General features: G+C 38.0%; 1 protein-coding gene across 6 annotated transcripts in view; it reads right to left on the reverse strand.

The window, feature by feature from the left end:
• The window catches only part of R3hdm1 (R3H domain containing 1), a 127,929-nt gene that overhangs the window by 26,762 nt on the left and 76,864 nt on the right, over nt 1-24,303 (reverse strand). For all 6 annotated transcript variants that reach the window (XM_038348662.1, XM_038348660.1, XM_038348658.1 and 3 more), the window contains 2 exons: nt 19,318-19,441; nt 4,317-4,471 (listed from right to left, as the gene is read on the reverse strand). In XM_038348662.1, coding sequence (XP_038204590.1) covers nt 4,317-4,471; nt 19,318-19,441 — 279 coding nt within the window. The remainder of the gene's footprint in view (nt 1-4,316; nt 4,472-19,317; nt 19,442-24,303) is intronic.

Below are 24,303 nucleotides of genomic sequence, written 5' to 3' on the forward strand. Positions count from 1 at the left end.
TTTTTTTTTGTGGGGGGTGGGTGGGGGAGGTCAAAAGGACAGATGCCAGAGGCAAGGGGACAGGGAGATGAGTAGAATCAGGATACATGATGTAAAATCCAAAAAGAATCAATAAAATTAAAAAAAAAGTGTGGCTTCAGAACATGATGTTGGATGTCCTTCTGTATATGTGTTGCTTTTATTGGTTGATGAATAAAGTTGTTTTGGCTAATGGCTTAGCAGAGTAAAGCCAGGTAGGAAATCTGAATGAACACACACACACACACACACACACACACACACACGAGTAGGCGGAGTCAAAGAGACGCCACGTAGTTGCCAAAGGAGAAAGATGCCAGAACCTTACCAGTAAGTCACAGCCTCGTGACGATACACAGATGAATAGAAATGGGTTAATTTAACCTAAAAGAGCTAGGTAGGAATACACCTAAGGCGCTAGCCAAACAGTGTTGGAATTGATATAGTTTTTGTGGGATTACTCGGGTCTGGGCAGCCGGAAAACTGAAGCGCAGTCTCCATTTACAAGAACACACTGTTAAGGACGTACCATTTGCCCGGCCTGTTCTTCAGATGATAATTTATCACTATTGTACTCATCTACTCAAAATGGTAGAAGCCTGACAAAGAAAGCTTCCATTCACAGATGGCCACAACACTTTCTCTTATCATTTACTTTCATATTTACCCAGTGTGAGGATTGCTTGATATACTATAAGAAACAACTTGTAAAAAAAAGACGTGATATAGTACAAGCTTAATGTTTTAAACTCCAGAACTACAAAACCAACGTTTCTCTCCAAAAACAAAAAATAGAACTCTTTTCAACATCTAGCTCCATTTAAAAATTATTATATCAACTGTGTGGTGGCAGCTCACACCTTTAATCCTGGCACCTAGGAGGCAGAGGCAGACGAATCTCTAAATTCAAGGCCAGCCTGGCCTACAGAGTGACTTTCAGGACAGCTACATACAGAAACTTTGTCTTGAAAAACAAAAAATAAAATAACAACAAAAAACTATACTAACAAAGTTATACCTTATTTAAAATAACATTTCTTGTAATAGACTGTGAAGTCTCTAAAAACTAAGGGCAAATCTCTTTTATGTGAATATTTAGAATCAGAAGAGAGTGCTTGATGCTCTGGATTACACTGAAGAAGGCAGTGGTTCTGGCTAGGGATGGAAGGCTTATGTGACTAAGTCAAGAATGGATGGTTTTGTAAAAGGCACACAGGACATAAAGGAGAGAAAGAGTTGAAACTATTTTAATGGTGTCTGTTTTTCGATCCCTATATATTACCAATAAGCTGCAAAGCCAGATACTCTGAACTATTTCATCAAAATTCCTGCACAATTCCACATTGCAAATACTTAACTTTTCTGGAACTATAAGGAATATGCTTACATAATCGCTTACATCCATCTCTATCTTTGAATATCTTTACAACTAATTTATGCCTGGACTTTTCTTATAAAAATAGTTGAAGGTTATTTTAAAATAAGATCTCTCTGTGTAACCTTGGCTAGACTGGAACTATGTAATCAAACTGGTCTTGAACTCACAGACATCCACCTCTGCCTTCTGAGCCATGCACCACCATGACCAACCACTAGCTGAAGTTTCCTAATATTAGCATCCACGTACACTTGGCCCTGGCCTTTGAGGACCTGACACCAAAGCCACAGAGAAACCCTGTCTCGAAAAACCAAAAAAAAAAAAAAAAAAAAAAAAAAGAGGAAACTCCACCTACTTCTCTGTCTTCTTCCTCTCTTTGTATCTCCTTCTTTCCCTCTCTCCCTTCCCCTCCCTCTCTCTTCTTTTCCACAGCTCCTATTCCCAGAGGCTGGTCTCTTTCCTAACTTTTATCCCTTTCCATTCCCTTTCTCTCACTAAAACTTCCCACGTAAGCTCTGTCTAGCATGGCAGTGTCTGTCTCTCACCTGACATGGTTTGGACTCTCCCGCCAAGAGCTCTCTCCTGCACAGAATCATAACACCTAACTTCCCAGTCTTTGGCAGTAGGCCTTTCACATGCTCACTGCTTCACTTGTGATTTCTCTGTTATTAGTCTGTTCAACAAGATAACCAATTTGCTTAGCTAGTTTAGATATAATCTATGAACATTTTTTAAAAAGATTTATTTATTTATTATATATACAGTATTCTGTCTGCATATATGCCTGCAGGCCAGAAGAGGACACCAGATCTTATTACAGATGGTTGTGAGCCACCATGTGGTTGCTGGGAATTGAACTCAGGACCTTTGGGAGAGCAGGCAATAGCTCTTAACCTCTGAGCCATCTCTCCAGCCCTAAATCAATTTCTTAATAAGCAAACTATAAACACAGAACAAATAAAAACATCGTGTACATTACAGCTGAGCCATCTCTCTAGCCCCCACTATGCACATTTTCTTTTCACAGTAAGTTTAAATTTTTATTTCAATAACAATGACCTTTGGACTCTTTTCTTAACATTCCATTCCTTAGCTATGGAAAATCGGCAGGCTAGTAGATTCAACTCACTTACAAATTACTTCCTATACTGGTTTAGTTTCTATTGTCAATTTGATACATGGGGAAGAGGAAACTTCAAATGAAGGATTGCATCCATCAGACTGGGCATGGCTGTATCGTGGCATTTTTTTTTTTTTTTTTTTGATAACTTATTGATGTATGAGAACCCAACCACTGTGGACAGGTGGGTCTGAACTGCATAAGACAGACAGGCATGCAGGTAAGCCTAGGAACACACTAGAAAGCAGTATTCCTTCATGACTTCTGCTTTAAGTTCCCACCCTGCTGGAGTGCTTTCTCTGATAAATGGCCCATAAGCTGTAAGATGAAAAAACCCTTTTCTCTCCAAGCTGCTTTTGGTTACAGTGTTTATCACTGGAGTAGAAAATAAGCTAGGACACTCCCTGAAGAAGAATGAAAATGTTATATAACAAAGATATCTATTTAGGTCAGGTGTGGCACACGCCTTTAATCCCAGGACGTGGGAGGCAGAGAGAGACAGGCAGATCTCTGAGTTTGGGGCCAGCCTAGTCTGCAGATTCAGTTCAGGACAGTCAGGGCTACAAAGACAAATCCCCTGTTCAAAAACAAAACAAAAACAGGAAAGAAATCTATTTATTTGGGAAATAAATAAATATTTCTGTTCTAGATCTACAAAACAAACATTTTAATTTTATTTATTTGAGATGAAGTCTCACTATGTAGTTCTGACTGACTCACTATGTAGATCAGGCTAGCTTTGAATTCACTCACACACACCTGTTTAACCTTACCACCCAAGTGTTGGGATTACATATGTGTACCACCATGCCTGATCTTCCATGGCTTTTATCTTTCTTTTTTTGTTTTTGAGTCAGGGTCTGACAATATAGCTCTGGCTGTCCTGAAACTCACTACATACACCAGGCTGGCATTGAACTCACAGAGGTTCACTTGCCTCTGCCTTCTGAGTACTCAGATTAAAGGTGTGTGTCACCATAACTAGCCTACCATGGCATTTTAAATACATAATAAATCATACCATTTTGGGACTCAAGTAAACAATAGTCTTGTTTGGAAAACTGCACATAAATACAAATTCTACAAATATGGATTTATTGTGGACATACCCATCTTATTATATCAAACATTTATTTATCACTTCTATTTTCCTACCTATTCTTTCTTCCCACAGTAGGCTTTCTAGGGAAGTGAACAATTTAGCAGGACATTTGCTTATATAGCTGTATAGTTGGAAACACAGTACCAGGTAAAACTTATAGGCCATTATCAATGTGGTTCAAATATTCTAAATATTAATAAAGCAAATGAAAAAAGCAATAAAGTAAAGGTAAATGAAATTGAAATAACAAAACTCTTAAGAAGATAATGCTCTCTGCCTCAGAAAAGCACTTCCCTAACATTAAAGGAACGGAGTAAATGAGTGTGACAGCGTGTGCCTGTGGAGAACCATAAGCTTGACTACAGCTGACGCTGCACAGTGAAGTCAAAGCTGGCCTAGGCTACAGTAATAAGACTCTTTCTCAAAAATTCAAACCAAAAGCAAAAATTAAAAACAAGCAAAGACACAAGAAACAGAAATAATATACTATAGTCATGCTTTTTATTTTATTTTTTGAAGCAGGAACCCTCTGGCTAGCCAGGCTGTCATAGAGCTTTCTAAACCCAGACTTGGCTTTAAACCTACAATCTTCCGGCCTCAGTGTTTCAAGTGCAGGATTATAGGCGTGATCTTGCCATAGCTATAGATTTAGTTGATCAGAAATTATCTATCTTTAAAGAAGGTGAGAGGAAACATACCTGATACGATGGCACTGAAGGGTAGGGGATGACCACTCCTTGGATATGAGTTCCAGTGCTGTTTGGCTGTCCTCCCACGAGGCTCTGACTTTGGGGTGGCTGAACTCCAACTATTCCTTGGTAGTTTTGTTGCTGGTTGGGCATAACTTGATAACCTGTAATGGCAAAATGAGTTAAATCTTGTTTTGAGTTCATTGTAAATACTAGTGTATTTCTGTATTTTAAAGCAAGCTCTGTATGACTAAAAATGTCATTTTACTTAATCAGCAAATAACCAAGATTATTTACGATTTACAAGGTTTACCATGAAATAAAATTTGACCCTCCCCCAAATCTATTCAAATAAAAAATATATATAAAGATTCCTTCTACGGTTAGGAAATTTACTGGGTCACAGCTTTGTTTTAACAAAGAACAAGCATATAAACTAAAGTTTGTATCACAATTCTTATTGACAATTAGTCTCTGGGAATTGGAATGCCTTCCATAATTTGTTAGAGCCCTGTCTAAGAAGGAAATATGAACCACTCCTTTAAAAAAATATTAAGAATTTCATTTAGTAAGAGCAGAACATTAAAGATGGAATGGATGTATACCAATGCAAATGTGTAAGTTGCATGTCATCAGTGTCCCTGCTGGAAAACAAAAAGACTATGCATATATAAAGGACAGGTTTTAAGAAAGGTTCGAAGTTGTTGTTTGTTTTACTTGTTTTTAAAAACAACAAACCACACCAAATCTCTTTAGGAGTATTTCAGAAATATAGGGTGAATGGAGCCATTCAGTTCATTTTTAGGGATCTCACTGTATTACTAATTTCAGCCGACAGAGAATCAGATCAATAAGATTAAGCTTGATTACTAACATACATAGTAAGAATGTGCTTACTTTTGACTTACAAGAATCTACAATGACGAATAAGCTTTGAATATCGATTATATTTTGTTTCCTGAGTCTAAAAACACTCTTTTGTGAATGTCAATTAGCACAAGAAAGACTTCTAAACATTACCAAAAAATGCTTTCATTAAAAAATAAAGAAAAAAAAGAAAACCTGTTTGAAAACAAGTCATTATTTAGCTTCAGGGCACTGAAAAAAGTTTTTACAAAGAACACCAGTGTTGTGAATGCAAATGTCAACAGGTAAAGGCTTGGTAAGATTGTGTTGTGTCCCCGATTGTACCATATATTTTGTTAAATAAATTTTAACTTTCATCTTCATTTAACTTTAAAGTGAGAAGAACTATATCAAAAGCTCAGGCATTGATTGTAAACAGAAGCATCAATACAGTTGACTTCATGGCATTCTAATTTGCATAAAAATACATATTCTAGATTTTTCTCTGTAAAAAATAGACTATGTTGTCTGTTATCTCCTCTCTTATGCATTTCCTATACTGCTTAAGTTTGGACAGAAAAGAGTGAAAAACATTTTGGTATAACAGTATTCAATCCTATCTTCAGTTCATCAAATGATAAGTACTTCAAATTCATACACAAATTCATAAATCACAAGCACTATCAATACAAGTACACTGACACATTTTCATCCTTAAAAACAATTAAGACAGAAACAAAAATGAGAAACGACCATGAGACATTATGTCTGAGGTGCTACTTTTCAAAACACACACACATACACACACACACACACACACACACACACACACACCCTACCTGGCAGAATTCACTGTAATATAATTTAACTTTATAAGTATTTTAAACTAAATAGTCATATTTCCCCAATAAAGAACAAGTGTTCTGTACATTAACTTTTTTTTTTTTTTTTGAGTAGTGCGGGAGAATCAAACACAAGTCCTCTCACATGCAATGTAATGTATGAACCACTGAACTAAACTCCTAGTCAGAATGTTATCTTTACATTTTATTAAAAAAGATCAAGACTGCCTATTTAAGGGGAAAAATGGTATGTAAGGGGGAAAGCCAGTCTACATTGCAAATGCGGTTCTTTAAACAAAACAAAACAAGCCTTATTTATACTTTTCAAGTTTTGGAGACCCGTCTTTGTGGCATCTTTCCTAAAACTATTTTGAAAATACACTGATATAGAAGGTTTTCAAGCGAAGAGCTACAGAGACCACGTGGCAGGGTTTAATGTAGGATCACTTGGATAGTACATTACAGAATTTGCATCACTAAGTTCCCATTTCTATGTTTACTAATTGCCACATACTAAAACATAAACTAACATCATAAACATTTGGAGATAAAGTAACAGGAGATCTCAAACACCTAGCCCAGCCTAGTCATCATTTGCAGAGAACTTGTATTGTACTGCCAGCGGGGTGACATGAACAACGAGAATGAGACAATCTTTAAGAAATGACGATTCTGAGACGACAAAACCACGAAACCACAGAATTTTGTGAAAGAGGAGAAGAATTTGTACTGGTATTAATGTCTGTGATTTGGTTTAAGGAAAAAGAATATTCCAACAAAAAGTAAAGGGCTGGAATAAAGGGGAAATTTACTGTGTTTGATGGAAGGAAAGTGGTCTGTAACAATCAGAGACAGAGTGTGGACTGAATGGCCCACTGTAAAGGTAGAAAGAATCCAGTGAAGAAATACTGTATGGAAAGAGTGGTGCTGCTAGTTTTCCGAGTTCCACTTCTGTCTCGAGGCAGGAAGGGTTTATTTGGCTCAGGGTTTCAGAAGTTTCAGTCCATCATGCAGGGAAGGGCAGAGCAGAGCAGCTCACACAGGTGGCCAAAGAGCAGAGAAAAAGAATGCCCGAGTTAGCAGGCTTTCTGTTCCCTCATTCCCCCTTCCTTTCTAAACCCCCAGCCTTTCGATCACATACAGGCTAGGTCTTCTCCACTTAATTGTATCTGGAAAGACCCCTACAGGTACACACAGATGTCGAGGAGAAGGAGCAAGGTAAGAACACTTCACAAACTTTCTAAGTGCCTCTCTACCTAGTCAAGTTGATAATCACGTTTGAGCCTCTCACTTTTCTCTTTCTGAGATCAGAGAAGATTCAGTGGGAATAGGATGTTACGGCTGTGCTGTGAACCACACTTCCTTTGGACTGAAATTCATTAAATTCCCCACTGACTGATGAGTCTGCATTTTTACATTAATACTTCATTCACAAGCAGCACAAACAGATTGTGAATGTACCCTTGACCAACAGTGGGGTTTAATAAAAATTAAAATGATAGATACTTTAAAAGAAAATGCCTTTTCCTTATTAGATGCTCTCTTGTGTCAATTCTGTCTATTGCCTTATAGACCATCCCCCCAAACTACTGGTAACATGGACTTGTTCTTTCTAATTCTTCTTTTCATGGTTAAGGTTCCTGTATACTGTTCAAAAAAGGAAATGGATAGAAATGTTACACTAAAAATTGTCCTTTCAGAACAAAGCAATTGATATTAACTATCACTCAGGTAAAATGTAGACATTCAACATGTATACTTAAAATAATGGTGAAAAACACATTTTAGAGTAGAAACAAAACATTCTCCTACACAAATCCACAGACTTACTATGTGCTGAAAGGCCAGTTTCTCACAACCCATTTTAGTGAATTCTTTCTGATGGCAACAGTTTTTTTTTTAAAAAGATTTATTTATTTGTTATGTTTACAGTGTTCTTTCTCCATATATGCCTGCAGGCCAGAAGAGGGGGCCAGATCTCATTACAGATGGTTGTGAGCCACCATGTGGTTGCTGGGAATTGAACTCAGGACCTTTGGAAGAGTAGTCAGAGCTCTTAACCTCTGAGCCATCTCTCCAGCCCCACAGTTTAAGTTTTAACATAACATTTAAATTTATGAAGTTGAGTCTATTTAGTCTCTTTCACTAAAGTGGTAATTCCATAAATGCAAATTCCATCAATCTGAGTTTATGGCTCACTAGTGCATTAAACATCTTTTAGGAAACTATACAGCAGCAGAGATACAAACTGTATGTAATTAATCACGAAGTACTGAATTGATGAGGAAGACTATGAAGCTGTTTTAATTTGTATCTAAAACTTGAAAGAATTATTTTAACATTTCTGAAACAAATATGATAATCAGGTGATGATAAAAGATACTCGTGGTAGAAGATTAAGAAAAAAACTTGCAAAACATTTATCTATAATCACTACTTACTGTTTCTGTGTGGTTAACCTTGCCTTTTCTTTAATGCTTCTAAATCTGATTAAAAGAAATTTTAACTTTACAAAGTAGTGGGAAATATTTAAATAAATTTTCTTTTTTTAAACTAAAACATTAGATTTATTTTGAAATGATAATCTTTTCCATGAGATTTATTTATTTTACGTGCATAGGCATTTTCTTAAATGTATGTACACTATGTGCATGAAGGGCTCAAGGAGGTCACAAGAGGACACCAGGGACCCTGGAACTGAATGCACAACATGTTAGCATGTTGCGAGCTTCCATGTGAGTGCTGGGAACGGAACACAGGTTCTCTGGAAGTGCTCTGAATCACTGAACCATCTCTCTAGCCCCTAAAAAATATCTTAAGACATGATTAGGCCAGGTGTAGAGGTGTACACGTCACTGCTCCCAGGACTCAAGAGGCAGAGGTTATCTTGACATATCTTGGTGAGTCTGAGACCAGCCTTCCTTATCTAAAGAGTGAGTTCTAGGCCAGCCAAGGTGATACTGTGAGCCCTGATCCCAAAACAAAACAATACAACACAACATAAAACAAAACACTTACTCTTAAGTATAACAACTAAAGGGTAAGAAATTAACTCAGTTGATCTCTAACATACTTTAAGGATGAAAGCATGTACTAAGAAGCTAAAAAGACACACTACTTCAGGACAAACTGCTATTCTTGCCCTTAGCATTAAATTTAGTCCAAAACTCTTATGCCTTTTCATTTAGAATATCAGGTAAGTATCACTGCCTCAAAGCTATCCAAAGTTAGTATTAACAGCTGACACTCCTAAGTTCACTACATGTCAGCACTACTCTGTGCACATGAAGTAACTCATTCCACATTCATAGATACAATTATTTTAAATCGACACGATTATCCTCATCTTCAGGTGAGGAAACAAAGGCACAGGAAAATTCATACCTTAGTCCAAGGTCCCAAGCCGGTCAGTATATAGCTGAGATCTGCATGTAAGATTTACCTTCCCCAAAAGCAAGTGCTGAAGTGGAGTGAGAACTACGGAATACTCAAGTAAGTAGCGTCTGTGAGCTTTGATGTTCTGAGACTTTGGTTAGAGAAGACATCTACTCTAGTTTAACACACGTAAGTTTCTAGGTAAGTTTACTTGTAGGAAAATCTAGAATTCATTTTTCTTTTATTGTTTTTTTAACTATTATCATTATTTTTTTTCTTTTGAGATAGAGACTATGTAGCCCTACCTGGCCTGGATGGAACTCATTATGTAGACCAATTTGGCCTTTGCCTGTCTTTGTCTTTTCTCAAGTGCTAGGATGAAAGGTATGTGCCACCATGCCTGGCTAGAAAACATAATTATTATAAATGAAGTAAACCAGCCAGACAACTAATTGTTCATGAGAATTAATGAGTATGTGTGAGAACAAGCATAATTATCAGAAACAGAAATCGGAGTGAAGGTTCGCGACACGACTGCCCCACGCTGCCTCACTGCCCTTACCACTCTCGGGGCCTGGCCTGTGGCCTGTGTCCCTCAAAGCCATGCTGCTGCCTGATTATCAGACCAGATGTCTCAGGAGAAAATAACCAGGAGAGGGAGAGGAAACCCAAAGGATAATGTATCCCAGGCTGTTCCCTGCAGCTTGGTGTCTCTAATTCTGAGTGCTTCCCTTTTAATCTACAGCCACTATCTTGAGGACTCAGCTTTATAGTTTTGTTTGAGGTTGCTTTGGCTTACAAAGACTCTGCTGCCATATTCTGGATGAGTCTATAGAAGACTTTCACAGATGTGGGCTGTCTTCTCCACAATGTAAGACTTGCCCTGTTTTAATTAGGACACCTCATATGCAGGGGTTGTCTGAAGCAATGACCTCTCTCACCATCCAAAGAGTTGCTTTCTATTCATTTTGGCATCGAGGCAGGAAAACATACCAGGTTTGAACCACATTGGTAAGAGACATCGGGAACATTTACAATGGAACTTTTTAAAGACTATCACAACTAAAACCATCATTTAACATATCCTCTATAAAACTAATATTTAGGAGGGAAATATTAATGTTATTGAGGACAGATATTTGATTTGTTTTTATTTTTTAAATCATACTGAAATGTTTGATTCTTCATTCCAATAATTTCAATACCCAAGAAATGGCTAACAAGTATATAACTTTGAATTTACTTTCTAAATAGCAGGATATTAAAAGATTATTGAACTTTCCATAATGAAAGATAACTGTGGGACCTGTTGGCCAAAGTTTACTATAACTGTAAAGACAGTTAGAAACATAGAAAGACTAAAAGCATGGGGTAGAGGCATAATACTGTATTTCAAATACAGATAAGAAACTTTCTGTTATTTATGGAAGCCAAAAGTCATTAATCACTTAGTATCCCATGACATTAATGACACACATGTCTCAGTTTATGTGCATATGTTGAACAAAATTCACATTCTTAAAAAAGTGTTCAAACTTCTGGAAATTTTCTCAGAACTTCTGTTTAAACAAAGGAGTTTTACAGTACTAAGCCTTGATAATACTGGATAATGAGGGAGTGTTGCCTATGACAACTGGCTCTGTGGTTCAAGTTCCTTATCTAATCTCAGACAAGAGGGAAGGGTACATTGTTTCAATAATTTCAAAAATATAGTCTGAAGATTGCCAAGTATGAGACTGAGGATAAGGAAGAAGTGGATTCCTAGAGAGAGAAAAGGACCATTGGGTTAAAAAAGTGCCGAGAGCATTTCTAGTATCCTGAGACAGTACACCAGAACCCCAATACAACAGAAATTATTCTTTATAAAAAGTAGTTTCAGTATATGAGAGATTTAACATTTAAAAATTTCTTTGTGACTTATTTAGAAATAATAAGAAAGTTAAAGAAAAGTAAGGTATCTTTTATAGGAATTTGTCAATCTGGTGGAAAAACAACACCAATAGTGAGTGATTGCAAACAGAATTAACTAACATCCAGTTAGGTTTTTTTTTTTTTTTTTTTTTTTTACCACTACTGTTCTTTGTTAAAGGACTATACTGCTGCAGTATTATTCCACTTCTGCAAGACTTTCTGAAGAAAGCACCAACAATTTTGCAAGCAGAGAGAACAAGGGCAATATGAATTAATGGTTCAAGAACGACCCTGAAAGAAGACAAAGAATACTCTATTTTTAACTCTCTCTCTCATTTCAACAGAAGGAAGTAAACAGTGCTCAGCAGAAAAGTGCCATCTAGACTAACAAGCTAGATTTACTTTATCATAGGTGACCAGTACTAGAATCTGTGTTAATAGAAAGCATCCTTCAAAACAGATTAGCCATGATCAGATAGCAAGACAAACTGAAGAAATCCTTCATCAACATGACCATCACCAGGAATCTAAGTGTATTTTCCTTAGTACTAACAATTTTTCCAGATTAGACTTGCACAAAAGAAGCACTGTGAAGGAAGTTAAGCTTTTAAAAAGTATTTTTGCTGAATCTAAAAGTTATTTGAGCTAGGTGTTGATATGGCAATTTAGAAGAATGTTAAATTTATAAACCAGGCATGTCTTCTGTCTGGTACTATCTGGAATACAGACAAGTTCAATCAAAGCCGATTCTCACTTGTATTTGGGCAGAGACACAGTTGCCAACACAGCTTCATTAGTGTTTCTCCTCCGCCAATTCTTCTACTCTCATGCTTCAGTCAACGGAAAGGTCGGCAAAAGTTAGCCTGGATAAATCAGCCATAAAGATGTTACAGCTCTCAGTTGTTTAAATGACTACACTAAACAACTCAAGGAAACCTGTAAGTACTTACCAAATACATTTGCTCCATATTTCAGTGGCAGCAGATTTAATGAAGAGGGGAAAGGGAAATAGGTGGAACTGTACTTATTATACAATATCTGATTTTATGCAGCTCATGCAAAACTAAGAAATGCTCACAGAATCAACAAAAAAAAAAAACAAAGTAAAATCAGGGCCATCATCTAGTAACACAAGATTCCTATTATATGGGTCAAAAATTATCAACAGAGATATGATCAGTTCTGTTCTTACAGTCTCTGTGTGACTAACTGAATCTCTTATCAGTATGATCTGCTTCTGTCCACCCACAGTGTGGATTCTTCCTAGTTTTCCACATGCTGGTTACTTTTATTTATTTATTTTCATTATTACAGTTTAAGACACAGCTTTAATTATTTCATGCTAGCTTCAAACTCTTTGTGTAGAAAAGGATGACCTCGACCTTCTTACTTCTACCTCCTATATACTGGGAATAAGACACCACCTACAACATGCAGTGTATGTGGTGTTGGAGATGGAAACCAGGGCTTCATTCCCAGTTCCCCTCAATCCCCAGGTACTTCCTAATCTGTGGTCTGCAACTCTGACTGTGTGTGTGTGTGTGTGTGTGTGTGTGTGTGTGTGTGTCTATATGTTTACTACTCCTATTCTTCACACACCAGAAATCCTGCTCATTCTAAAGTGTTCCGTACGCAGTGTAGTTCACCATTATGCTCTCACAGTTTGCTGTAATGTATAATCACATGGTTCTGAGTTACTTGAAAAATTAAGATTAAAGATATAACTCAATGATTTTTAAATGTACCAGCTGGCTATAAAACTAAAATTGGATTCAGTTTCAGAGAAATTATTTTGTTTCTCATTGGCATGCACTAGTAACAGTTCTGGGAGAAATTGAATTATAAATCTTAAAATGCATGTCTTTGGTCCATTTGGTCCATGTTTAAATGAGTAATTATTCTCCTAAGAAGTTGTATAACAAGAGGGAAATAGTCAAATTTGACATCCACTAGTGAGTTTGGAATGCTTAAGACATTAAACTTTATAGGTAAGCTGCAAACCAAACTGAATCTGCGATCCAAAAAAGCTTTGGAAAAGAAATGAAAGCAATAGCTGCCTTGAATTTTTATAAGGTAAATGAAGCTGCCATTTAAATTCAAACCATAATTTCTTAGTATGATATAAGATTAAAAGGCAATTACAGTTAAAAAATATAAACAAATATCAGTAACTTAATACAGCACAAAAATAAATAAATTTTAAAAAGACAAAAAAGGCAGTGAAACCCTGAGTAAAAAGAAGGCAGGAAGCAGCTGAAAAAGAGACCGGTTCACTGTGAGAAATGTACACCTCTCAGACAGTGCTACGGCCCCGAATCCAACAGCTCAGGACAAGGCCAATTATTGTAAAATATTAAACACATATATATGGTGAAGCTGCAAACTTTTCAAAAGAGTCCTAAGAATGAAAGCAGCTATGTATCATAGAGCCAGAACCTGAAGTTTTGTTACAATCACTACCTGTGGGCTCATTTCTTTACACTCCTTATATAATATGTCCATTACACTGTATAATATCCACGGTGCACCTTTTACACTAAGGGTTAAAATAATAAATTTGTAGTACTGCAATCGGCAAGTTACTGATCTTTTGAAATAGCTGCTTGCACAACAGCAGTTATTAACAACATTAAGACACTAAGCTATTTTAAGTTCTGATGTTCGCCTTTCTTTTGAGTTTATCGAGACAAGGTTTCTCTGTGTAGTCCTGACTGCTCTTGAACTAGTTCTGTAAATTGGGCTGGCCTCAAAATCACAGAGATCTGCCTGCCTCTGCACCACCCCCGACCTGCCCAAGTGCTGAGATTAAAAGTGTGTCACTATTGCCCAGCTGATGTTCACCTTTTAAACAAGAAATGACTAAAAGGAGACATAAAATCTTCCAATTTTTGAGTCCACAGAGGCTAGACAAAAAAAATAACAAACTCTAATTTTATAAGGGAGCAAACCAAAAGCCCCAGGCTTTATAACTAACATAACTGCCACTAGTTAAAAATGACTGTGGGGGCTGGAGAGATTAACTTAGTTAAGAGATGGCTGCTCTTGTAGGGGGCGTAGGTTCTATTCCCAGCATCCACTCACTGACGATGGCTCACAACTGTCTGTAACTCCAGTCCTAGGGGACTCTACTGGCCTCCTTGGGCACTGCATGAATGTAATTCACAGACACACATAAAGGCAAAACACCCATACATGTAAAACAAACAAAGATAGTCTGTTAATTGCTGGGTGGTGGTGGTGCATGTCTTTAATCCCAGCACTCGGGAGGCAGAGACAGGCGGATCTCTGTGAGCTCAAGGACAACCTGGTCTACAGACTGAGTTCCAGTATAGCCTCCGCAGAAAAAAGAAATTTTAGAAAAACCCCGTCATGATAAAAACAAAAACCCAAAACAAACAAAACAAAACTCAGAAAAAAACAAGACCATGGGCCATTATGATTCTGATTAACAGTCTGCTGTTCTTTCACATTATAAGCAGTATTGGATGGAAAGCTCCAAGAGGTAGGGACTTCCATCAGTGAGTGTCTGTCAACATGTGCTGACTCGATCTTATTTTGAATGACCACAGTCGGTAATTTCACACTCACAACAGAAAACAAGGTCATACACTCCCCTATGCTAATACTGCTACAGTTGGGGTCTCACAATAAATGGAATTTTATTCTCAAAGGAATCAATACTGGCACAGACATGGCTAGAACTTTAGAATTTTAGAAATTCTAAAAAGAATTTCCCAATGTTTATTCCACAAAGAGGAAAATAACAGTAAACCCATTATTTCTATGTGTCTATGTGGTTTCAGAAGACTATTCTCCCCCGACCCCGAGACAGGGTTTCTCTGTGTAACAGCCCTGGTTGTCCTGGAACTCACTTTGTAGACCAGGCTAGTCTTGAATTCACGGAGATCCACCTGCCTCTGCCTCCAGAGTGCTGGGTTTAAAGATGTCCACCACCAACGCCTAACTCAACTCAGTTATCTTTGTTAATTTAGGAGAAATGTTCTTTAAATTCATATAAAAGCATTCAAGTATGAATGGTGACAGGCCAAAGAAAATCTGCTGCAATTTTTCATTATTTGTCTCAGTGATTAGTCCATTCTCTTCTGAAATCAAAAAAATAGTAACAACCTTTATGAGTTCTTTTTGAATACATAAGCATGGTTGACAAGAACCAAAAAAAAATTGGTTTGGTAAAGTTTATATTTAATCAATAGCGATGGTAAAAAAAAATAAGGAAATAAAACATATTAAAAGAAAAAAACAGAAACTATGTTTACATATGAAAATTGGGGCAGAAATCAGTAAACAAAACAAAAAAATAGAAACAGATTGCTTAAGTCTGTTTTTCCCCCCGAGACAGGATTTCTATGTTTAACAGCCCTAGCTGTCGTGGAACTAGCTCACAGAGATCCATCTGCCTCTACTACTCGGCTAGTTCTCTGTTATTATATTAGGATTCAGATACAAAGCTAGGGTATAAAAAAAAAATCTAGGAAACTGAGTTTTAAGAATACAACTTTGAGCCAGGTGTGATGGCACATGCCTTTAATCCCAGCACTCGGGAGGCAATGGCAGGCAGATCTCTGAGAGTTCAAACCCAGTCTGGTCTACAGAGGAAGATCCAGGACAGCCAAGGTTACATAGTGAAACTCTGTCTTAAAACAAAAACCCCCAAAATTCCAACTTTGTTAAAAAGAGTTCAAATTCAAATTCCTACCAGTTCTATGAAGAGGCTAATATAATTACCAACATATCACTGATTTTGGCGACTGAACATTTCCTAAAGGGAACTTTTCAATTTTCTATTACACTTATAGGCACAAAAAAATTATCTGTCATTTCAGATAAGAATGTTTAAGGATTACCCTTTTATTTTTTAAACAGAATTAGGCATAACTGAATCAAGCTATACAATACTAGGATAATGCAGAGAATATGGGAAAGGGTGGGCTTTCATCACAATGATTTACTGGCTGACACCTTGGTGTCAGTAAGTGACAGGAAGAGGCTGTCCTCTTCTGCACCTGTGTTGTCTGGATGCAGTCTGGTTTACTGTTCTGTTCTCTCTCATCATAACCAACAGCAGTACACCCACAAACTCTTACAAGTGATAAACACCTTCTACCAATAGATATTATGACTATTTGGCCTTTTTAATTATTTCCCATTAAGAGCGATTATCTGTGGGCAGAGATGGAACTGAACTAGCATCTCAGTCCCAACTCGTGGTTAAGGCCTTATTTTGTAGAGAGTCTGATTATAGGAAGAAATAAATTTTACCAAAGAAATAAGACAAAAGCTTTCATAAATACATAGCGGATGATCTTTGCTGCTTTATTACCAGAGTTTGTTAAAACAGAAAGTCACATAAAAAGGGACTTCAACGAATGGCATGAAGGTCAATTTACTTTTTTCTATTAAACAATTTTTGGATTATTTTATTATTGGATGTGTCTAAGTGTGTGTCTGCATGTATGTGTACCACACACATGCTTGGTGCCTGCAGAAGTCAGAAGAGAGCACTGGATGGATTCCCTGATGATTTTTAAGCCTTTGTGTGGGTGCTGAGAATTCAAAGAGCAGCAAGTGCTCTTGACCGCTAAGTCATTTCTCCAAAACTCAATTTACTTTTTATAAAATTATTGAGCCATCACAGGTAGGGATGCCACTAGGCAGTAAATGTCTGCCTAGCATAGACAAAGCCCTGAGTCCCATTTCCAGAACCACAGTAGAAAAAAAAAAAACTAAAATCAAGACATCCAGAGCTGTTACACAGAGAAACCCGGTCTCAGAAAACAAAAAATTGTTCATCACCAGGAGCATTGATCATAACATTGCTCATTTAAAGTTACATATATAATTGTTTTTTTAAATAAAAATGGTATTCTAGCTGGAACCAGTACCATGTTTATAATCTCAGCACTCTGTAGGCTAAGATTAGGACAGTCACATGATTATATGGTACACTAGGGTACAGAGCAACACCCTGTGTCAAAAATTAAAACAAAAAATAATAGTAAAGAAAGCATTTTTCTGTGCTTTCTAGGCCTGAAAATAATTGACTTATATTATTTATATCTGTTTTTTTTAACCTTTCAAAATTACAGAGAGAGTTCCAAGACATCCAGAGCTTGTTACACAGAGAAACCCTGTCTCAGAAAACAAACAAAAAATTGTTCATCATCAGGAACATTGAACTCTCTCTGTAGACTAGGTTGGCCTCAAATTCGGAGATCCACCTGCCTCTATTTTGTGAGCACTGGGATTAAAGGCGTGTACCACTACATCTGGCCTCAGGATGAACCACTGTAAAAACATTTTGAAGAAGTTGTAATTTATTACTGTTATGATGTGTGCATATGTGTAAAGAGAGGGAGGGATGTTACATTACATGTCACAACACATGTGTGGAAGGCAGAGACAACTTTGTAGAATTTGTTCTTTCCCCTCCACCTTTATATAATTTATGGGCATCAGATTCAGACTGTCAGGCTTGCGCAGAAAGCACCTTTACCTGCTGAGCTAGCGAGGAACAACTTTTGATGTCTTTTGAACTTAGATTATATACTGTTTATGTTTTTGACATGAGTTGTATTACTAGGCTTTCAGGAAAATCTGATATTAAAAGGAGTCACATTTAAAACCAAACAAATTATAGCTTAGCTAAAACGGTCAGATGATAGCCAAAATCCATTAGAAAAACACATCTGTTGTACACACAATGTAAAGGCTACTCCTACAAAGAAGAAAAGAGCCTGCATACCAAGAACAAGAAAACTTGCAGGTATAACAGGTTAAGGACATGAAAGCTTGGCTGCAGAGTTGTGGTAACAATGACTCTTATCTGATAGCGGAAGTTGGTGACTGCACTAGCACAAGAAGGAAGAAGAGGACTTTTACTGGAAGGGCCAGCCCAGAGAGTTAGCAGATAGTACTGAAGCAGCAGACTCCCTCGTGCAGGTAGAGTTCAAATGCCTCTGCACAAAACCTGTACCTCCAATAATAACAAATAGCTCAAAATGCTCTATAAAAAACGAAAAAAAAAATCTAAATTCAATTCTCCAATTTGTGTAAAACAAGGCTTTATCTAAACACCTTATGAAATATTTGTAACAAGACAAAACCAGGATGGAAACAGAGTCGGTAAGACAGTTTTCTATATGTCTGTGGAATTGCATTTATGAGTGCACATGTGTGTACAAACCAGAGTTTGTCTTTGAGTATGGTTCCTCAAGAGTTGTCTACTTTGTTTTCTTAAAACAGGTTTCTCCCTGTTCTGAATACATCACTTAAGCCAGGCTGGCTGGGAATCAAGTTCCGGGAACCCATCTGTCTCTGCCTTGCCAGAGCTATATTACAAGTATTATACTCTGCCTGTTGTTATGTGATGGGGACCAAATGCAGGTGCCCAAGTCTGCAAAGCACTCATTCTATATGCTAAGTTATTACTCATTTAAAAATGAGATTGAGGTTCAAGTCAATAAATTCTGGAAGAAAATGGGAAAAAGGAAATAAGATTTTTAAAATTATGTCTAGTATTAGATTCTACTTGTTTCTTTTTCACCAAATAATTATCAAACTGAAAATGAGACAGAAGTATGTGTGAGAATACAGATCATCAAACAAGCATCTTTCGCATTAAAGTGTCATCCGTAAGCTAAAGCTCAAATGAATCAAATTTAGCAGGCTTTGTTTCTGATTAGTTGCAGAAGGTCTCCCAGCCATTTCTATTTGGGGAATTAATAGGATGCAAAGAGGGCTCCTACTACCATGGCAGCGGGGTTCCAACAGCTACTTACAAGACTGCTGGCCATGCAGAACCTTCCTATTCAACCCTTTATCATACAAATCTTTGTAGAATTTCTGAAGAATGTAAGATTTTCCACTCCTTTAAATGTAACTGGCTTACACACTCACACACATATATCTAATATCTTCAAAGACTGAGCATGATAATATCTTACTGTAAAGACTGAAATAAATTTGGAAACAGTGATGTCCATAGTTGAAAATCCTGGCGTCAGAACATAACTCACCTGTCTGCTGTGCAGGCTGTGGCAGTGGCTGGTTTAGATGTGAACTGTAATGGACAGAAGGGACAGGGCGGTACTGGGGCTGGCTGGAGTGATAGTGGCCTGGAGCACAGTAACAGGCTGGCATCTACAATCACAAGCATTGAGGACATAAATTAGTTTTACTTGGAAGAGTAATTTTTCCATGAGGCACACAAGAATGCAATGAGCAATAATTTTAGTACCAACCCTTTGCAAACCAACTGAATTGTAAAATCTACTATATTCAACTAAATTTAAAACTAAAGTCCAGATATAAGATATCTTTAAAAAGATATCCTCCCCAAGGCATGGTGACAAACACCTTTAATTCTAGCATCTGTAAAGCAAGGCAGGTGGTTCTTTGTGAGTTTGAAGCCAGCATAGTGATTTCCAGGCCTGCCAGAGCTATGCAGAGACCCTGTCTCCAAAAATCAAACCAAACCAAACCAGCTCCCCAAATCAAACAAAACTAAGTACAATTACCGCTGTGCCCACCAATCCCATTTAGATGTTAATTTTATAGCTGTATTAGTTTTACATTTCTCTTTATAAAACAAAGTTTGTTTTGCTGAAAAACTATTGAGAACTGCTGCTGTCCTTGGTTGCCTACCAGACCTTGAAGACAAGACCTTACAACATATACTTTAGACCTAGGACTGGGAGGAACTGAGTTGGAACTGATTTGGAAACCTCCTCCCTGAGGACAAGCTCACATACTATCAAAAGGTGTTTTGTAAGCTGCCGAGGAAGAAAAGCAATCAATAATAGCCTCATCCACCTGTAAACCCTACAAATCACAACAATGACAGCCTGAAAAATATCGCTAATGCTGCGATAGCAGCACTTTTGTCTTGTGGATACCAGAAATTATCTAATTAGACTGAACAATGCCCACTCAGTAGGAGGGAGTTCATGCTTGACACAGTAAACCTAGCCAACTACCTGTGTCTGGAGAGGTTATAGACCCTATGAAGAACCCATGACTATCATTTTACTAAACTAATATCATTTCTAGCTGTACTCTATTTACCCTTATATCCACAGATAAACAAATGATTAAAATGTAGAGAGTAAGTATCCATGGGGTAACCATCCCCAATTGACACATTTTCCCCCCTACAACTTAGGTTTAAAGAAAATCATTGAAGACAGTGTGAGTGGAAAGAATGTAAGAAGAACCAGAGGACCAGGACACTGCCTTGATAGCACGTTTAGATATTACACACATAGGGTCTCATGATGTAGCTGTGGTTGGTCTGGAACTCTGTATGTAGATCAGGCTGGCTTTGAATTCAGAGAGATCCATCTGCCTCGGTCTCCCGAGAGCTGGCATTAAAGGAAAGTGCAGTATAAATTTCTTTTAAGTTAACCTGACCTAGTTTAGTTGCAGTGAGGAAAAAAAAATATAAAATGCATTGGAAACAATCTTGTATGGAGAAATGATCTGCCACATACTTAGCTCTAAGCAGTTATAAAGCCAAAAGCCTCACTACAATAACCTAATAAAAAGGCTACAGGAAGGCTGCTGTACCTTAATAGCAAGATATTTCCCTACTATGTGTAAAATCACTGATTGGATTAAAAATGTCTGTTTAAAGGAAAGGCAAATACAAAACAAATTAACCTGCAGAAACAATAAAAACAAAACAACAACAAAAAACCAACAAAGAACATAATATACTATGAAAATGAACATCCATGGGAAAGTGTGTGTGATTCTTTCCTGGCAGGGAGATGGGAACAAATGCCTACTTATCCCAGATATCCAGAAAGGCACAGACAGACCAAAGAAATGAGTCCACCCAAATCTAGCTTAGTGAACCCAAGGAGTTTACTGGATGACTGTAGGGAGCCGATTTGTCGGCCACCATCACAAGATGGCGCTGAGCCCCTACAGCGCCGAGTAAACAACTCCATATTAGGCAAGGCTCTAGACAAAACCTCCCGCAGACATGACCCGTGTCCACTCTCCCTATATAAACAGCTGCCGTTTGGTGCTCGGGGCCCTTCGCTTTCAGCTCTCCCTTAACCAAGAGGCTCCAATAAAGCGTGATTTAAAAAAAATCCTCGACTTGGTGGTTGTTCTTCCCTGCTGGCCAGGGGGGTTCACCACAACTGGTGCCGAAACCCGGGACGCCGGAACATCTTTCGGTCACCGGGCGAGGGGCCAGAGGATCCAGAACTCAACACGCGGAGCGGGACGCGTTGGTAAACAAGTCTCCCAGGTATAATGATTGCTGGAGTTGAGCCCTGGAGTGTTCTGCCTAGCTTTTGTGGTAATTGTGATGTGTGTGTTCCTGTGTTGTTTTTGATTGCGCTGCCAAAAGCCTGGTCAAGAGAGTGCCTTTGTTATTGCGACAGCGCCTAGTCAGAATCAAAAGTAAGTCCATTGTAGATAAAACGGCTTTTCTCTGAGGGAAAAGTAAGACTGCCGTAAATTAAGCGGCTCCCCGGTAGGGCGCCCGTACATAAGTACACATTAAAAAAGATTGATAACGGTCATAAAGGACGTTGACCAAAACACACTGTGGTTCTTGCCCTCATAAAAAAAATTAGGACAGGACTTAAAAAGAGCTAAATATGAGGAAAGAATAGGCAACTGCTTACGGGAGGGTGATAATACAGATCTAATTTAAAAAGGTAGAGAGACATTAATGACACACCAGGACAGCTTATCAAAATCAAAATCAAAAAAAAAAAAAAGAGACTTGGACAGGCCTAAGAAAAAAAAAAAAAGATCCAAAAATTAAGTCCAAAAAAATAGGCCAAAGAGAGCCCTTGGACAAAAAAAAATAAAATATAATAAAATATAAAATAAAATATAATAATATAATAAAATATATAAAATAAATATAATATTATATATAATATAAAAAATATAATCCCCAAGGCCAGGAGATCATTAAAAGGGCTAACAAAAGCCTCAAAGATATTCTAACAAAACAAAAAGAAAAAATAACAAAAACAACATCCCCCAGGGATAAAATTGCCTCAACATTTTTTACATTTAATTTTTTAATTTTTGATGGTCAAGGCCAAACAGCGGCTGATAGACTTGCTAACATGACCCCCGAAGATAAGGGAGTATCTATTATATAAAAAGATATGTTAGATAATAAATGGTATGGACCAGATCCAGTCATTGCGGGATCCGGGGGAGCTGTTTGTGTTTTCCCACAGAGTCAAAAAGTCCCTCATTGGGTACCGACACGGCTGACAAGGAGCCTGAGACAACAGCTAAAGATGAGGGCTACAACAACATGGATACTGATCCTGGCAATGAAGACAGCCCTGCTAAACACAAGTCCAATGATGTTATGGATGGTAACAAAGGCCTGGCCCATGCCGATTCCTGTTCATGCTAATTCCTCCATATTGCCCATACTGTTTTCCACCTCCTGCGATCTGGAGGCACCCTGTCTGCCTAACTCAGACACTAAACAGGAGTTATTTAATGCTACAAAGATAGCCCTAAATGGGACTCTGTGCTTCTCCCTTAAAAAAAAGGGATCCTACATAAGGCTTTTATACAAAAACTTGACCAATTTGGATGGATCCCCTGATACAGAGTAAAGTTAAGATAGGGTCCCTGGGCACAACATTAGCCCAGGTGACTCAGGGTGCCACCTCAGGGTGAGGAGGGCCCAACAATGCTACCACCTTGGCCATGAGAGTGGAGTCCCTGGTACCGTTGGGAGGTACATCCACCCCTAAAAATGCCACTCGTTTTAAGGCGTCACCAATACCTTTATAATCAGTCTAATCAAAATTCTACTATCGGATCAGGATGGTCCTGGTATCAATGGTTGCTCTCTAATAAAGTAGGAGCCACGATGGACATCTCAGCCCTGGCGACGCTACAATTAACTAAGACTTGGCTCCTTAATGTTTCTGGTAACATATCAGAGTCACGGGGCTAAAAAAATGGCTCAGCCGTTAAAGGCTAGGCTCACAACCAAAAATATAAGAGTTCATAGCCATGGCTAATCAGGTACAAACGGCAACCACAATTAACGACGTGGTTTCAAGGACAGCTGATACATTAAAAACCCAAAATAAAATCAACAATCGTATCCTTTCTGACATAATAGCTGCCAATCAGAGGATAGATTATATACAGACTCAGATGGATAAATTGACCCGTCTAGTCCAGATCAAATGTGTCTCCTATCAAAAACATGTGTACATTACTTCTCTTATCTTTAACAATTCCAAAAATGAGTCATAAAAAATTAAAAAACTGGTCGCGGGAAGCGGAGCTATTTCTCCAAAATCAATTGTTCCAGATCACTATCCTAAATAATACTTATGTCCAACCCATCACCCTTAAAAAGTTTTCTAATTGGCTATATTTCCGCTTTCTCCTTTTTTAAAAAATGGGTGATGGTTGGGATATTTCTGACATGCTGTCTGGGAGGATACATGGTCTGCTTGTGGCTGATTTGCCGTCTTCGAGCCCAAACAAATAGAGATAAGGTTGCTGTCCTACAGGCCTTAGCCGCTTTGGAGTGTGGTGACTCTCCCCAAATATGGTTATCGGTTCTTAAGAACCAGTAGACATTTGTCCTACATAGCCTTTACACCCCGGTAGGGCTTGTTCCCATTACACCAAAAAAGGTATGCTGAGACAACGCTTAAGGTACTGCCTTTACACCTCCTAGGGGTTTGTCCCATTACACAAAAAAAGGAGTACCACGAGCCTGGGCCTCCCTTGATCGGCCCCCACATCATGAGATAAAAGCCAAAACAAAAATAAGACCCCTTATTGCCTACTTTGCTATAAAAACTAAAAGGGGGAACTGCAGGGAGCCGATTTGCCGGCCACCATCACAAGATGGCGCTGAGCCCCTACAGCGCCGAGTAAACAACTCCATATTAGGCAAGGCTCTAGACAAAACCTCCCGCAGACATGACCCGTGTCCACTCTCCCTATATAAACAGCTGCCGTTTGGTGCTCGGGGCCCTTCG

Source organism: Arvicola amphibius, chromosome 12, assembly GCF_903992535.2.
Source record: "Arvicola amphibius chromosome 12, mArvAmp1.2, whole genome shotgun sequence".
Lineage (NCBI taxonomy): Eukaryota > Metazoa > Chordata > Mammalia > Rodentia > Cricetidae > Arvicola > Arvicola amphibius.